Source organism: Crassostrea angulata, chromosome 1 (assembly GCF_025612915.1).
Source record: "Crassostrea angulata isolate pt1a10 chromosome 1, ASM2561291v2, whole genome shotgun sequence".
Classification (NCBI taxonomy): domain Eukaryota; kingdom Metazoa; phylum Mollusca; class Bivalvia; order Ostreida; family Ostreidae; genus Magallana; species Magallana angulata.
In genome coordinates, this window is record NC_069111.1 from 24,281,624 (window position 1) to 24,299,797 (window position 18,174).

The 18,174-nt window shown below is 33.3% G+C and overlaps 1 protein-coding gene across 1 annotated transcript in view; it reads right to left on the minus strand.

The window, feature by feature from the left end:
- The window catches only part of LOC128180799 (signal transducer and activator of transcription 5B-like), a 160,785-nt gene that overhangs the window by 22,439 nt on the left and 120,172 nt on the right, over positions 1 to 18,174 (minus strand). The window contains exon 17 of the mRNA XM_052848956.1: positions 10,676 to 10,734. Coding sequence (XP_052704916.1) covers positions 10,676 to 10,734 — 59 coding nt within the window. The remainder of the gene's footprint in view (positions 1 to 10,675; positions 10,735 to 18,174) is intronic.

Here is an 18,174-nt window from a genome sequence, read left to right on the forward strand (position 1 = left end):
CCAACATATATCATATAATACAATAACATACCGTAATAAACAAGGATGAGATATGATATTGTAATGTATGATATGACACTGTATTGTGTTATACGTTATTGTAATTGATCACATAATACAATATCATAATATATAAAACAATATAGTATTATATCACAATATCATATTACATAATACATCATAACATTGAAACATATGATATCATATTGTATAATATAGTATGATATTGTATGATACTGTATCATTTTTATACATAATATAATATTGTATCATATGATACAATATAATTTGATACAACATTGTATCATATCAAATGATACAATATTATGTGATAAAGTAAAATATCATATAATACAATATTATATTATACATATTGTATCATAGGAAACAATAATATATTTTACAATATCATACAATACAATTTCATGTGATAATATATCATATTATAAACCAATATCATATTATACAATATCGTATGATACGATTTTATATAATATAAAGTATCATATTATACAATTTCATGTGATATAATTATATATTACAGAAACTTATATCATATTATACATTATCGTATGATACAATATTATAGAATATACAATATTGTATCATAGGATACAATATTATATTTTGCAATATCTTTTGTAATAGTATCATGTGATAAAATAGTAAATTAATAATACAATATTATATTATACAATATTGTATCATAATATACAATACTATACATAACAATATCATGTTACAATATCCTGACATAAAATATCAAAAAAATTGATACAATATCATATCGTATCATATAGCTTTTTATAATATTACATATAATATTATATTGTATCATATTAAATAATATTGTTTTTTACCATACAATACTATATCATAGGAATCATGCTATATCATTTATCAACAAACACATCTATCTATCGAGCAGGTTTGAGTGAGGTAGGAGATTTCTTTAGCATCCTTGATGATGGAGATCAGGCTCTGCATGTGAAGCAACCTCTGCGTTTCATTTATAATATAGTTAAATCAACTATGCAAGCTATCATCTATAAAAAAATGTGACCTGTTCCAAAAAAACTAAACCTCATCTAGCATCCGAAACCTATGGCTCAGATTCAGCATTCAAACCTGTCAGGTGCATCAGTATACATAAGACGCATCTCCATGCAAGTTTGGTGAAGTTCAGACCAGCAGTAACTTAGATATTGCTATCAAAGGGCACCTGCAACAAAAACTTTAACCTGCTCCAAAAACCTTAACCTCCTCCAGCATCTGAAATCTATAGCTCAGATTCAGCACTCAAGCCTGTCGGGTGCATCAGTATCATAAGACACACCATCCATGCAAGTTTGGTGAAGTACGGACCTGCAGTAACTTAGATATTGCTATCAAATGGCACCTGCAACAAAAACTTTAACCTGGTCCAACAACCTTAACCTCCTCCAGCATCTGAAATTTAGGACTCAGATTCAGCATCCAAGTCCTTCAAGTCCATAAGTAGGTCCAGATGCATCATCCATGCAAGTTTGGTGAAGATAGGACGAGTAATAGCTTAGATAGAGGACCTGCAACAAAAACTTTAACCAGGTCCGGACGCCGACGCCGAGGGTATAGTATAAGCTCCCCCTGACTTCGTCTCGATGAGCTAAAAATAGATAAAAAAATCTGACCAAAATCGTGACCATGCACGTTCAAAAACATATCCCAAACAATTTATTGTGTGGGGTAAAAAAAAACCCACTCATTACAACTCATAACTACTAGTATCTAAATATCCTGATTTAAATGTGCTGAATAACTATAGGGAATACACTATTGGGCCTAACTGTCATTTGCATGTACATTTTCTTCATTCACTGCTCTTCGCAGGCCAACATTGATTCTGGAAAATGTGCTGCAGCAGATGTTTTGATTCTGGAAAATGAGTACCGGTAAATGTCGAAATGCTTTGATCCATGTTTCGACTCCATGCTGTTTACCTAAATTTTAAATTATTATTAAAGCACACTTTTTTCTAATAAAAAAATCAAATCATTTTGACGTTTACATGTTTTCAAGAATTTTACAAGAGTTGTTTGTGAGACACTTGTGCACCCTCCCTTGGATATACATTATAAAATGCACAAGCCTTTACCATGGGCAGCATACATTACATGGACTTAAAGTCAATAGAGATCATCTACTGCTACTATCTGGGATGCATCAACCTATCAAGTGTGGACTTGTATCCCAGGTACCTCAATTCAAGAGCATTCAAGAAACAGCCTTCTACATAACATCTATAAATTAAAACACTTTTTTCTGTGATATCAGTAATTAATTTGTTTAATTTTCGCATGAAATAATGATTAGAAAGCAAATAATTGGAATTTCCAATTGAAAGTCCCAGGGGCATAATTCTGTCAAAAATTGCTTAATTGTACAAAAACAGAACTTGAACTTGTTATTCTTATAATAAATCTAAAATTAAATTTCAGTATGTGCAACCTCTGCAAGATTAAATGAACTGTTGGAAGACCAACTAACAAACAGTAGCAAAACAATATGCCATATGTGTGTCTGTGTTTGTATGCGCGTGTGTGTGTGTGGGTGTAAATTAATTTTAAACGATCTCCAATCCTAAGCAATGTTCCAGAACCTTAATATAACTATTGATATTGTTCTTTATAATAGTTCATACTTATTTTTTAAAAAAGTCCAACAAAATCAGCTTAACAATTTTGATGTTGATCGGCTTGATCCTACGCAAGATATAGAACTAAATATTTGGTAGGGGTACACTGTTATATATAACTTCTAATTCCCTGTATTTTCGTTCTGCCCCCCTCCCCCACTTAATAAAGCAATCAAAATATATGAGAGCATATAGATACATTTTCTTCCTCAACTACTTACTAGTTATTGTATTTTTTTTAAAAATATAATAGTTATTGCATTTTATCAAAAAAATCCTGCATGTATATATGTGAAGAAAAAAATTGCACCTCAATGCGCTCAATTTCTCAAATTAAAAATTCTCAACAATTTAATTTGTCTTCTCCATTATAATTAAATGACTGTTGTTTACCTCGCGTAAACTTGTGACTTTTATAACTTTACTCACACTTGATTGATGAATACACTGGAATGAAAAATGTTGTCACGTGAGATGTTAAAGAGCTATAAAAATCAATGTTACCGTATTGACAGGCACATCACTCTAATTTACTAATGGCCCACCCATTATTTTCATTTTTATTAAAAAATAACAAATGGCTACAAACCAGGATAATTTTCCGCTGTAATATTTTCTTAGGAATAGCGATAATTCTTTTATCCCCGCAACAGAAATGTGTCAGAACTATGGAAACTGTTTTAACGATGTCGTTTTTATTTACTCACATTTCACATTATTCATTGTATAAAGAGAGGGTCCCAAAGAGTAGTTATATACAGCATACCATTCTTTAATTTTTTTTTTGTGTACAGGTATTTAACATACTCTAATTCATATAGAATTTCTAATGATCAACCAAAATTTCAGCGTCAATCATAGAATTATAAGCAAGATGAGCTCAAAATTTTGCTAGGTTTGAGTCATATTTTGTTCACATGAGTTTATTACATTCAGCTTAAAGCTGACATAAACTCATAAAAGCGTTTGGTCGCCTTATTACTTTTGATCGCTCCTCTACTGCCACTGGGGTATATATATATACCAGTCGAGAAAGTTACGGTCGGTTGCTTTCTTATCGATGCATTCAGGTTACACGGACTTCTAAATGCATGAACTACATATTGTAGTAAAATCTTTCTAGTAAAGAATAAAAGAAACAGCAATCAATAAAATACAAAATATATTTATTCTTTGAAAGAATTTCCAAGGTATCCATACTATTTTGCACAAATAGTGCTGCCTTACTTCATTTGCACATCGAACACGTGTGTCGTTCATACAGAGTGCATTACGTCTGCATCTTTTTGAAAACCCCGGCGGCACTACATCAAACACAGTAGATAAATGATAGTCAATCCAAGAAAGTAACAACGTAACATCGTTTCCATCGGTTTCTACACAAAAAAATCCATGCGATCATTGTCAATGCTCGATCTGCCACAGTGTCTGATTGCGCATGTGCAATGTTATAACATACACAGGAAAACGGTCTACAATTATTGAGGATTTTTTAAGTATTGTGTCTGGATTTCAGTTTGCCTTGTTTCGACGTTCATTGGATATTCCTTGCCAGTGCAGTGGTTGTCATATTATTTTTATTCAAAACGCGTTTCTTTTCGTCTAAGGTAACGTGTTCGGGTGAATGAAATACTTGAATGCGGTGAAGCATGAATAGTGCTTTCGGCCTTATATAGGGGGTGTGTAGCGATGAGCAGAACAATAGAAATCGACAACTAATATGTCGGTTGTCGGAGATAAAAGGAAATAATGCATGTTTAGGAATTCATGTCAGCTTTAAGATTTTTAACTTGGTATTTCCTATTCGGCATTTAAAATGGAAAAAAATGAATGGCCTCAGATCTGTGTACAAACATAAAATTGTGAGCAAATCTCTGTTTCTTGCTTATAATTCGAAAGCTTAACACTCAAATATGGTAAGAAAATAGAAATTGTAAACAATTAAACACAAGAAACATGCACTATAACAAATAAAAAACACAATTTATTTTTCAAAATGAATCATATACTTGTATATACCTACATATTTCCGTCAGCGATATTAAACTCTATTTAAACTGAATAAACTCGAGAAAATGCCGAGCATCTCGCATTATTCTACCATTACGCAAAAGATGATACCGAATTACCGATAGCCTGATTGAATTGCATTTTAGTTCTTTCTTAATACATCAGATTTTGCTTGATTTGCGCAGGTAAACAGTAAACTGTTTGATTTACCGAAGTCTCTGTTTGATTTGATACGTAAAAATCAGGAAATACAAGCGACAGTCCCAGGTTAACGCAAAGCATAAATGAAAACGAAACGAAAATCACAACAAGCTAACACCACCGTCATATGTGAAAACTGTCAACGCATTGAAATACTTAGCCTCAATTAACTTCATAAAATCGGCACCAATGTATTTTGCATGTTTCAAAGATTCCCTTCGTACACGAACTGTTGCACAACAAACAAATTCATCATTGTCAGATCGATCCGTTTATCGTTAAGTGTCATGGCTGCTTTAAACAAAGAACCTCGTTTTAGAATTATGGAATACGGGTCTTGGTAAAATGGGTAAGCAAACACAGGCCGGGGCAGATCGGCAATTGTCAATTCCAATTACGCATTATTTTGCAGCAATATTTACAGCAAATACAAATATGCTGGTCAGTAAATATATTAAAAGTTTAATGATATTGGCAGATTAATAACAGTCAATCTTTTGTTTTGCCCTGACCCGGTCATGCCTACCCATTTTACCAAGACTCATGGATGCTATAAACTGCTTGAAACACGCCTTTTCTTTCTTATTATTTTCGTAATAACTCAGATTTGAAACAGAATTAGTCCATCATTTTTTGCAATTTATATTTTCCTTTCCATAAGGATTACTTATGCTAAATTACATTGAATTTGACTCAGTAGGTCTTGAGAAGAAGATTTTTAAAAATGCACCCCCCTTTTTCTACAGTTTTGAGGTTTTCTCCGCTTTCAATGAAAATTTTTCTTTCATTTCTGCAATTTATATTCATCTTTCCATAAGAATGCTTTGAGCCAAATTTGGTTGAATTTGGTTAAGAGAAGAAGTTCAAAATTTGAAAAGTTTACAGACGGACAGACAGACGGACGGACAGACGGACAAAAACAAAAGGTGATCAGAATAGCTCACTTGAGCTTTCAGCTCAGGTGAGCTAAAAACATAAAGAGAACAACTTAATAATGTTAAAAGCCTAAAAAATGTTTCTTCACTTCTGTTCCAACTTCTGAATTTTCATCCTGTTTAAACAACTTTACAGCATCTGGTTTTTATACCAAAATCATTTAACATGTACTGTTTATGCTTTGGTTAGCCAATTAACTCTACCGATTTATGAGGAAGTCTACCGCTTTTTAACTCTGTCTCCCGCCTACCGCTTTTCTTCAAACTACGTTCCTTGTTTTGATAGATAGCCATTTTGGAAGCCATTGTTGTCAAAAAATCTCATCAAGTTTAAAATTAGCACGTGACTTTCAATCGGAGGCACACAAACGCTTTTTTAAGCCGGTTGAATGATAAGTTTTCAAGCATGTGTTTTACATTAAACGATGAAAGAAGCCACTTCCCGTGATTACATTAGTTACAAGACATGTCAATGTTGTCCTTGCCAAGATAAAAGAAGCTTTGCAGTTCCACACGTGGGTTTAAGGATGACTGAATATATCTTTTAACTTGGCCATAACAGTCAATTTGACTTGCAGTTTATTGCAATGCTGCATGATTTGTGATAAGCATGTAAACATTGTTTTGATATTGAAAAAGAATATACGATTTCCTACGATTTCCTACAAGTTCTTACTTCTCATATATGTTGAATTTTGGCAACTTAATCCATTTTTTCTGAACAAAGGCAATTGTTAAAATCTCTGCACTCAAATATTTTTTCCTCTAAAAATAAATAGCTTTAAATACTGTAATCAATATGATGGTAAATGCATGCAAACATTTTTATTGTATGTGTTGATATTACTAAATTTCAAAAGTCTTATGTTTTAGTTGATAATGATATCTAAATTACTAATCAGAAACCCTTACTACATTTGGAGTACATCAAAATCTATGCTGTGAAAAATACGCGAAAAAGACCGCGTGCGATGCTACCGCTTTTCAGTTCAAAATCTACCTATTTTTCATCACTGGAGGTTCACATGGATGCTATTAATGAATCTATTTATTTAAAGGCTTACATTGCATTTAATAATTAATAACTCCATTATGAAGAAGCAAGGAAAGATAACTTAAATATTCAACTTTCACAATATTTTAACTTTGATAGAATCTTTCTCTTTTCTAAATACACATGTATGTGAAATATCTCATTTCTTTCATTGAAATTCTTGAGCAGAATAAAATAACAAGACAAATATACCCCCCCCCCTTCCCAGCCACAACACTTGCCTCACATGAGATTGTAGGTTGCATGAAATTTTATAAAAGATGACAGCCAAATGTTTTGTTCTAAATATGCAGTCAGTTTTTATTCTGTGTCAGTAGACCTTTTTTTAACATTCTCTATACATTAACACTAAATGGCCATGCTTTTGGCCACACCCTGCATTAAGAATCCCAACCCTAACACCATATGAGTGTTTTGGCCCCGTCCTACCTACCTCGGGAGACATGAAATTTAAAAATTTCAATATAGGACTTCCTGGTCTACAAAATTATAAATTCAGTTTTCCTTACAGGTGTGTGGGAGTAGAGAAGATAATTCTTAAACAGGTCGGGTACACTACCTTATATGAATAGCGTTATTTAACATGTGACAATATTTTTGTTTTGCCTCGGACTAGAATGTCTCAACGTCATTGGATGAATCGCGTCACGTGATTGCCATATAAATTTCTTAACAAGGCGGGCGTAAAAATTTATATGGCGACATGGTGGAGGTAACGTTATTATGAGCTGATTTTTTACACAAACATTTTACCATACCTTTACTTTTTAAGCCCTAAAATATTTAGAGTGACCCCCCTTTGCCCTGACGTAATAAAATGATCTTATATACAATGGCATCCAGGTTTGCACAGATGACTGATGAGGAAAGTACAAAATTAGAGAATGAGCCTATGAATTTAATTGTTATATATCATCTTTTGCTGTTTACATATCAAACTTTAGGTCCTCAACAAAACAAAACACGTAACAAACCTAATAAGTAATAATGTCAAACAGATTCTCCAATCCAGTGAATGAGTCACAAAGCATGGCGGTCTACAACATGTTTACGATTCAACAAACGCACATAGTTTTTGTCTGATTTATACACAATATTTAATTGCTTGCCGGAATATTTGTACATCTTGATTTTTACTTTAGAAGGTAAAAATGGAAAGATTACCGGTACGTACCATTCGCTTTGTTCCATGCTCACATTTAAAAATACTGTTGTTTTAGTTGATCAACTGTTGCTTTTAAATATTATTAGTATCAAAGGACTGGCAAACATACCCATACAAGTACAAATAGATTTTGAAAAAAAAACTGCATTATTGTTTATTGGTGACGTTATCATTGTGCACTAGAAATAAATACAGGTAACTGTATTACGTATTACGTAAATAGCCATGGTAGTAGAAATGCACAAATATACAAATGCAGAAGTGCAAGCTATACCGATGAATGTCCCTGAAGAAAAAAATCTATGTGCATTCTACTAATGTTGTCCTAAATTAGACTGTATTTTCAATACGCTTTGTATACACTGAAACTTGTAGTAGCCCACAATGCCTTGCAACTCATTTACCTGATTGGTTTGTCGATAAAGTAGCCAGATTGCTAATAATTAGTACGCAAATTTATGCCGACGTCACAAAATCTAGTGGTTTCGTCCTGTTAAACATTATATGCATTAACACCATTTTGGCCCCACCCTAGAGTCAACACCCATTGTCTAGGGGACATAGAATTTACAATTTTAATAGAGGACTTCCTGGTTAACAAAATTAGGAAGTCAGTCTTTATTACAGATGTGTGAGAGTAGAGAAGAAGATTATTAAACATTATATGCATTAACACTATATGGCCATATTGCTCCCCCCCAGCCAGCCTGAACACCTGATCCAGGGGCCATGAATTTCAAACTTTAGGTAGAGGAGTTTGTGGACATCATAACGGTGTATTCAGTATTTTTCCAACATATGTGGGAGTAAAGAAGAAGATTTTTTAAGATTTAATTAATACAGTTTCACCATATGGCTACATTGACCCTGTCCTAGGGCCTTAACCCCTGTCCCAGGGGGTAATGAATTTCACAATCTAGGTAGAAGACTTCATGAACATCATAACCATGCATTTAGTTTTAAACAAATATATATGGGAGTAGAGAAAAAGATTTTCTAAGGTCTAATACATTTTTACTATATGGCCATATTGGCACCACCCTTATTCCTGAACCCCTGACCCAGGGACCATGAATTTCACAATTTTGGTAGAGGCCTTCATGGACATCATAACCATGCATTCAGTTTTTTCCTCACATGTGAAGGAGTAGAAAAGAAGATTTTTGAAAATTTGGCTTTTATTTTCATATTTGGCACCGCCCATTACGCCCTGGGGGTGGTAGTGCAATGAATTTCAGAATTTAGATTCCTTTTACTATAGAGATGCTTCACACCAAAAATGGTAACAATTGGCCATGTAGTTTTTAAGAAGTTAAAACCGTAAAATTGTTAAAGCATGAAGCACGATGACAGACGAAGATCAATTGCATTAGGTCACTTGAGTGACTCAGGTGACATAAAATGTTCATTCTAATGCAATACAGTCATGTAAATTAATTATTTACAACAAAACATTGAAAAACAAAACCGATTTCTAAATGTAGCTTCATCATATGAACATCTGCAGAATATTCTAACCCCAACTTTAATCCTTCATAATGGTGTAGATGTCAGAGATTTTTTTTGCTAACAATAAACTTCATTATTCATTGCAAAAATAAATCTTCGACATCGACATGGTTCATATATACCAAGGTTGTGGCTAACCCCTTTTTTTTTTTATTTGATCGGTATACCTTACACATAAAATATGCAACACTTTTCCCAATTATCAATGACAAATTAAAAAGCTTCAAGTATAAACACCAAAAGAATCTCAAAAACATGGTGTAAAAACAAACAGCATTGTCTACTGTAGAACTGAATTTGAAACAATGATCTACCAGTATTTCATAAAATATTCTTATTTAATATCATTGTTTGTTAGAAACGTTAACTTTAAAGTTAAATCGACAAATCACAAACTTTCTTTAATCAAAATTGAAGTCTGAATTCTTCTTCAAAATGGCAGTTTGTACAAAGAGCCTTGTTTTTGTAATTCCGAATATCAAGCCCGATCCTATATAAATGAACACACTTACAACGCATACTTTGAACCCTTCTAAGGGTCCCAGTATTAGACTTGGGGTCATCATTTTTACAATTTAGCATCTGCCTTATATATAGAAGTTTTCATATAAATATTGACAATACTGGTACAGCAGTTCTTGAGAAGAAGATTTTTAAAAGACACCCCCTCCTTTTTTTCCCAGTTTCACAATTATTTCCCATTTGAAAAAGGTTTGGTCTTTTAATTTTACAATTTATAATCTACTTTAAATTATGATGCTTTGTGCCAAATTTAGTTAAAATTCGCCGAGTGGTTTTGGAGAAGAAGTTGAAAATGTTAAAAGTTTACAAACGGACGGACGATGGGTGATCAGAAAAGCTCACTTGAACCTGCAGTTCAGGTGAGCTAAAACTTACATTCTAAAATTATCATTCAAAAGATTACCAGTAGATGAAATACAGTGAACAATTTTACATGAATACTTTTACATTATTTATGTATTCTAAAATTATACTACATTCCAACATAAGGTACATAAGTTTATTTTCATTTGTAGATTCAGTGTTTTAACATTAAGATTAAAAAGCGTATTTTGTTGTTTTTTAAACCATTTTAATTTTCCAAGAAAAAGAACATGGCTACCTACCCTGTTGAAACTACTCCAGCTCACCATCTTCTGGCTGAAATTATCATCAATAGTGCCACCTGAAAATATTATGCAGTGTTAAAATGCACTTTGAAAAATTACGCACTTTGAAAAAAAAATTTCAAAGTGCATTAATTTTTGGGATCAAGTCAACGCACTTTGAATTTTTTTTTTCAAAGTGCATGGATATCGTCAATATTAACGCACTTTGACAAAAATGTTCATGGTTTAGTGAAAATAGTTGATAGTTTTATTAATACAATAAATGATTGTTTTAACCGTGTTTAGCTTATGTGATATATTTAAAAAGACATCATTGCATTCTCAGCTAACTTGATTATAAACAGTTTCTAGATGAGAATTTTTTTCTTTTCTCGTAAGACAATATCAACAATTTACACCTTATCTGGTATATTGGGCTATGCCCTAACCCATATGATTTATATATATATGAATAATGGAGATCAATGTATAATATATTTCAACTGGCTTATTGCAAATATGATGTGAAGAAAGATACCTTACTTCTGTTTATCAAAAACAATCTGATCTTTTAGAAGATCAGTGCCAGAAAATTAACCCACATCCTAATGCTTGTTTTTAAGTTTATAATAATTTAATGTTCGTTAATGTTAATATTCTTTTATTGAAATGATTCATTTGATTAGAATACAAAAAGAGGGTTACTGTTGAAACACATTGATTCTTTATCATACCAATGGAGAAATTATTGTTCGGTCAGCTCGTTTTTCAATAACAATGCATGTACTTATACAGAGCATATTTCTTTTTCCTATCTTAAATGTTTACCAAAAGTTGCTGAATATCATGTTTTGGAAGCAAATATGAGGGGTAGAGGACCTTCTTCTTGTAATCAATTATATGATGCACTGGTATTTAACCTGTATCTTTATTGTTAACCCCCACCCCCATCACCATTCTTAATACGATAAATTAGATTCAAGAGTGTTAACAAATCATCATACTATCAACAAATTAGAAATTCAATTCCAGAATTTGTGATATAAAACTATTTTTTCAAAGTGCGTTAAGAGTGTCGATACTAAAAAATGTTGATGTACCTTCATAACACACTTTGAATTTTTTTTTCAAAGTGGGATAACTTGGTCCAAAATTTATGGCACTTTGAAAAAAAATTTCAAAGTGCGTTGATTTTGTCCAAAATTTAACGCACTTTGAAATTTTTTTTCAAAGTGCGTAATTTTTTCAAAGTGCATTGCCACAATGCAGCACATAAAATATTTTGGCTAAGAGTTTAAATTCTATGCAAAAACTTTAGTGTAGTAAACACATTTGAAGAAGGTACTTCGTTATTTGTCAACTAATTTTGGTAGAGCTCCTGTTCATGATCTATTTAGAAGTCAGCATATTATATTCACCACATTTTCTCCTTTCCTTCATATCAACACATACCAAAGAGTTTGGTGGCCAGCATCAACATATACCAAAGAGTTTGGTGGCCAGCATCAACATATACCAAATAGTTTGGTGGCCAGTATCAACACATACAAAAGAGTTTGGTGGCCAGTATCAATATAAACCAAAGAGTTTGGTGGCCAGTATCAATGCATATACCAAAGATTTTGGTGGCCAGTATCAACATATATCCAGTATCAATACATATACCAACAAGAGGCCAATGGGCCACATCGCTTACCTGAGCAACAATAAGTATGATAAAATCAGCTTAACAGTCATAATTCAAAATATCTTTGCAATGTAGTATAATACATGTAGATCCAGTATAAGTAAGAGTCCATTTTTTATGTTAATAATCAAATCCCTTTTCTAAAAGATGATTTTATAGTCATATCACCTGTTGAGCATTGCATTTCTCAAAAAGATCCTAAACAACTAGATCTCGTTACGAGTAACGAGTAGGTCTTCTGTCCGATTTTGTTTTATATGATACGATGAAACATTGATATTCTCTGCATAATCTGCGATCGTGGTGAATCTAGATTTTTTGTCTAGAGACCGGAAACAGACGAACAAAAGAGGTTTATGAAAATAAAAGCTGTTTTTTTTTTATACATTTCTCTAGTGTACACCACTGTTAATCATGGAAGATGAAACACCAAAGATAATCAGTTAAACTTGTGAAAAAAATGAATTGTTTGAACTCTTCTGGTGAGTACCGGAAGTGACGGTTGATAAAAGAAAACCTGTTAAACATATCTTCAATCGATTGTCTATCATTTATTAAAGTTCGTGTCTCAATCACTTCCAGTGACTAAAATCTCGCTGGTATCAATTTTGTAAAAAGGCTAGCTACCTAAGATATTTGATATAACTGACCGGAAATAGAATATCTTTGCTTATTAAACATATATACGATCGTGTAATAATATACCGGTATTCAGTCCATGTAAAAATAAATAGAGAAAAAATATTCTAAGTACTTCTGGTGACGACCGGAAGTGACGACAATTCAAACAAAAAAACGTTAACACGGATACATACTTAGGGCTATCATCCCACAAACTTCGATTGTTCAAGTCATCACCGTTTTTGAGATCTTGTGGAGTCATTGTTTTGGTTTTTTTTTTTGGGGGGGGGGTTGTCTCTTGACAGGAAACGGACAAACGGAAATGCTCGGTGAAAATAAAAAGTCAGTATTTTATGAACATTAGACACTTGAACTTTATTATTTATCAATTTTACTAAAATTGTCAAAGAAAAACAGTGAACCTTTCAAACAGCTTGTTTTGTTTGAACCCTTCCGGTGAGAACCGGAAGTGACGGTTGACAAAATGAAAACGATTAAACGCATTTTCTATCAAACGTCTATTATCTATATAAGTTCCATGTATTGATCACTTGACTTTCTAAGATCTCATTTATAAAAAAAATCGCTCTCTGAGATATTTGAGCTATCTCACCGGAAGTCGAGTTTTTTGTTTTTATTTAACATCGGATACATCACATATGTAAGGATTATTACTTATGCTTCAATTTCATATGCAAATTTAATTTAATGCAAAAGAAATAATAATTTTTGAAGTGCTTCCATTGACGACCGGAAGTTATGACAGACAAAACAAAATAGTTGAAAGTCATCTACAACTATAGGTCTATAATCCTACAAAGTGTAAATGCTCAAGTCCTTATCATTTTTGAGATCTGAATGTCACAAGCTTTTTGTCGTGGGACAGGAAACGGACGACAGAAAATGAACTTTGAAAAAATCAAAAATAAATCCTCCAGATATATTTTTTTTCTATCACTCCTAAAATATTTTAAGAAAATCTATCGAGCAATCTCTGAGAAATCGTGTGTACAAAGAATGGGAACAAAATTCGTACCCAACTTTCGAGCCATAGTAAGCTCTTAAGAACGGCGCCACTGGCGTAAAACAAAAACAATAGGCACAACTTCAGGCTATGGTCTACCAATCCTGAAAATTTCATATTCATATCTCTGATAGTTTTCAAGATGAAGCGTGCACAAAATGGGTCGAAAAAGTTACAAAATCAGCAATAAATCGGTACCGGAAGTGACGACGGCAAAAATATTAAAAACAAAATAAATTCAGATCACTTCCTATCATCTGTGAAAAAATGGTGTAAATCGGTTGGATAGTTTCCGAGAAATCGCGTGCACAAAATTTGTGGGAAAAAAAAATAATAACTATATCTCGTTACGAGTAACGAATAGGTCTTCCGTCCGATTTGTTTTATTACGATACAATGAAATATCGATACTCTCTGCCAAATCTGAGATCCTTGTGAAACTATTTTTTTTTATTTCGAGACTGGAAACGGACGAACGAAAGTGATTAATGGAAAAAAAGCTAGTAGTTCTTGTACATTTGCCTAGTGTACATCACTGTATTATGCTAGATGAAAACACCTAAGAAAATCTGTTAGATTTGTTTAAAACATGAATTGTTTGAACCCTTCCGGTGAGCACCAGAAGTGACGGTTGACAAAATTAAACCCGTTGAACACATCTTCAATCAATTGTCTATCATTCATAAAAGTTTCATGTCTCAATCACTTATGATTGACAAAATGAAAGTGGTTTAACACATTTTCTATCAAATTTTTATCATCTTTCTTAGTCTGGTGTATTGATCGCTTGACTTTCTGACATCTTGTGGGTAAAACAGTTATTTAAAAAATGCTATCTGAGATATTTGAGACATCTCACCGGAAGTAGATTTTTTTAATTTATTTAACATTGGATAGATGACATATGTAAGGATTAATACTTATACTTTTATTCTATATGAAATAAAATTAATGCAAAAAAAATTAATTTTTAGAGTGCTTCCGGTAACGACCGGAAGTTATGATGAACAAAACAAAATAGTTTGAAGACATCTACATCTATAGATCTATAATCCTACAAAGTCTGAATACCACAGTCCTGATCATTATTGAGATCTCAATGTCACAAGATTTTTTATGCGGGACAGGAAATGGACGACAGGAAATGAACTTTGGAAAAAATGAAATAAATTCCTGAGGATAAAGTTTTGATCTATCACTCCTGCAAATTTCAAGAAAATCTATCGACCCATCTCTGAGAAATCTTGTAGACAATAAATGGGGAACAAAATTCGTACCCAATTTTCGAGCCAAAGTAAGCTCCTAAGAATGGCGCCACTGGCGTAAAACAAAAACAATAGGATCAACTTCAAACTATGGTCTACCTATCCTGAAAATTTCATATTCATGTCTCTGATAGTTTCAGAGTTTTAGTGTGTACAAAATAGGTCGTAAAAATGAACAAAATGGCTGATTAATCGGTACCGGAAGTGACGACAAAAAAAATGACAAAAATGTATTAAGTTCATATCAAGCCTAATCATCTGTGAAAAAATGGTGGAAATCGGTCGAATAGTTTTCGAGAAATCGTCTGCACAAAATTTGTGGGAAAAAAAATAATAAGAAGAAACAGTACGAAAACTATAAGGTCTTCCGTTAGAAACGGAAGACCTTAATAATAATAAGAAACTGTACGAAAACTATAAGGTCTTCCGTTGGAAACGGAAGGCCTTAATTATTTATATAAAGGATATAAACCTACATCAAACTCTGAACCCCTTTGTGAGGCCTAAGAATCGTCCAGGGGCCAAAGTCTAAACAATTTGAAATAATCAGCAATATGTCAAAATGCTTGCATATAAGTAAAACCATATATCATAACATTTCATTTTTTGTGAAGAATTAAAATATTTTCCTTCATAAAGTTAAAATCCCAAAGTGGCCCCACCCTACTCCTCAAGATTTTGATTTGAAAGAATTTAAACCTACATTGTCTGAAGTTGCTTTCAGTAAATTCACTTTTCTGGGCAAATGGTTTTTAGAAAAAGATATTTTTACTTTTTTCTATTTATATTACACTGTAAATTTTTTCACCCCCCCCCCCCCACCCAGGGAGCATGATTTGAACAAACTTGATTCTACCCTACCTGAGAATGCTTTCACACAAGTTTCAGCTTTCATGGCTGATTAGTTTCTGAGAAGTAGATTTTAAAAAAATTACAATATAAATTCCAATGTGAAAGTTCGACCCCCCTCCAATGTGGCTCCACCTTCCCCCCAGAGTCAAGATTTTCACAAATTTGTATCTATACTACATAATGATGCTTCCACATAAGTTTCAGCTTTCCTGATTGATTAGTTTCTGAGATAAAGATTTTAAAAGATTTACACTATATTCCTATGTAAAGGTTTGGCCCCCCTCATTGTGGCTTCACCCTCTCCAGTAGTCATGATTTTCACAAATTTGTATCTACACTCTACACTACATAGGGATGCTTCCACCCAAGTTTCAGCTTTCCTGGCTGATTAGTTTCTGAGAAAATTTTTTTTTTAATTTTTACTCTATATATTCCAATGTAAATCTTTGACCCCCATTGTGGCCCCATCTTATCCCCAGTGGACAATGATTTGTACAAATTTGAATTTACTCCTTTGAGGATGCTTCCACACAAGTTTCAGCTTTTCTGGCCAAATGGTTTTTGAGAAGTAAATTTTTAAGAGGTTTACACTATATATTCCATTGTTAAAGTATAGCCCCCCCCCCATTGTGGCCCCACACTACCCCTGGGGGTCATGATTTTCACAACTTTAAATCAAATCTACACTACATGAGAAAGCTTCCACACAAGTTTCAGCTTTCCTTACTGATTGGTTTCTGAGAAGATTTTTAAAGATTTACTCTATTATACTATGTAAAACTTTGACTCCCCATTGTGGCCCCACCTTACCCCCAGGGACAATGATTTGAACAAACTTGAATCTACACTATCTGAGGATGCTTCCACACAAGTTTCAGCTTTTCTGACCAAATGGTTTTTGAGAAGAAGATTTTTGAAAAATAACAACAAATTTTCAATAATTCCTAATTATTTCCCCTTAAAAGAGAGCGTGGCCCTTCATTTAAAAAAAATTGAATCCCCTTTACGCAATAATGCGAGCCAAGTTTAGCTAAAATTGGCCCAGTGGTTCTGGACAATATCAAATAATACAAAAGATTAAGGTGGTCAGTATCAACACAAACCAAAGAGTTTGGTGGTCAGTATCAATACACATCAAAGAGTTTGTTGGCCAGTATAACAAAGAGTATGGTGGTCCGTATCAACACATACCAAAGATTTTAGTGGCCTTTATTAACACATACCCAAGATTTAGGTGGTCAGTATCAACACATACCAAAGAGTTTGGTGGTCAGTATCAATACATATCAAAGAGTATGTTGGCCAGTATCGATACACATACTGAAGAGTATGGTTGCCAGGATTAACACATACCAAAGAATTGGTGGTCAGTATCAATACATATACCAAAGAGTTTGGTGGCCAGTGTAACGTACAGAGCTACTTGTACTGCCAGGGGAAGGGTTCGTGCCTGGTCTTTTCCAGGGACAGTGAGCACAACGGCCTGGACGACAGTCTGATCAGCCCCTATAGAGAACAATGGCTAGCCTCTCTGAGGAAAGCCTCCTGTGACACACTGACAAGCCAAACGACTGCAATGCCTAACCTACAGTACCAAGAGGACAACCACTCTATGGCCTATCGAAAACACTTAACGCCGTTACGAACGGACGACCACTGTATTGACACAATACCTTTTATTATCTTACTGTCTTCTTCTCTCTTCAGCTGATTTCTAACTAAGCAGCCGACAGCTGATTCACTGTCGTATTTATACCCTTGTATCACGTGACATAAACAAAGGAACTAAAAGAAAAACCCGGACCGGGCCGAACCTCAAATATCCGGAATTATTACACTACCCACGCCTCCGATGACATGCGTCCCGCATGTACACCAAGAGATCAAATACAAATTTATTTTTTTTTAAACTAATTTTAAGATTCATTTATTCATATAAAATAGTAAATAAATAATATCCAAACTCCAAATGTCAGGCAGACTAACTGTTCATGCTGACCAATTTAAAATTTTCCACACAACCTTTACTGAAATGTCAAACAAAACAACTCTGTCTTCTTCTATCTCC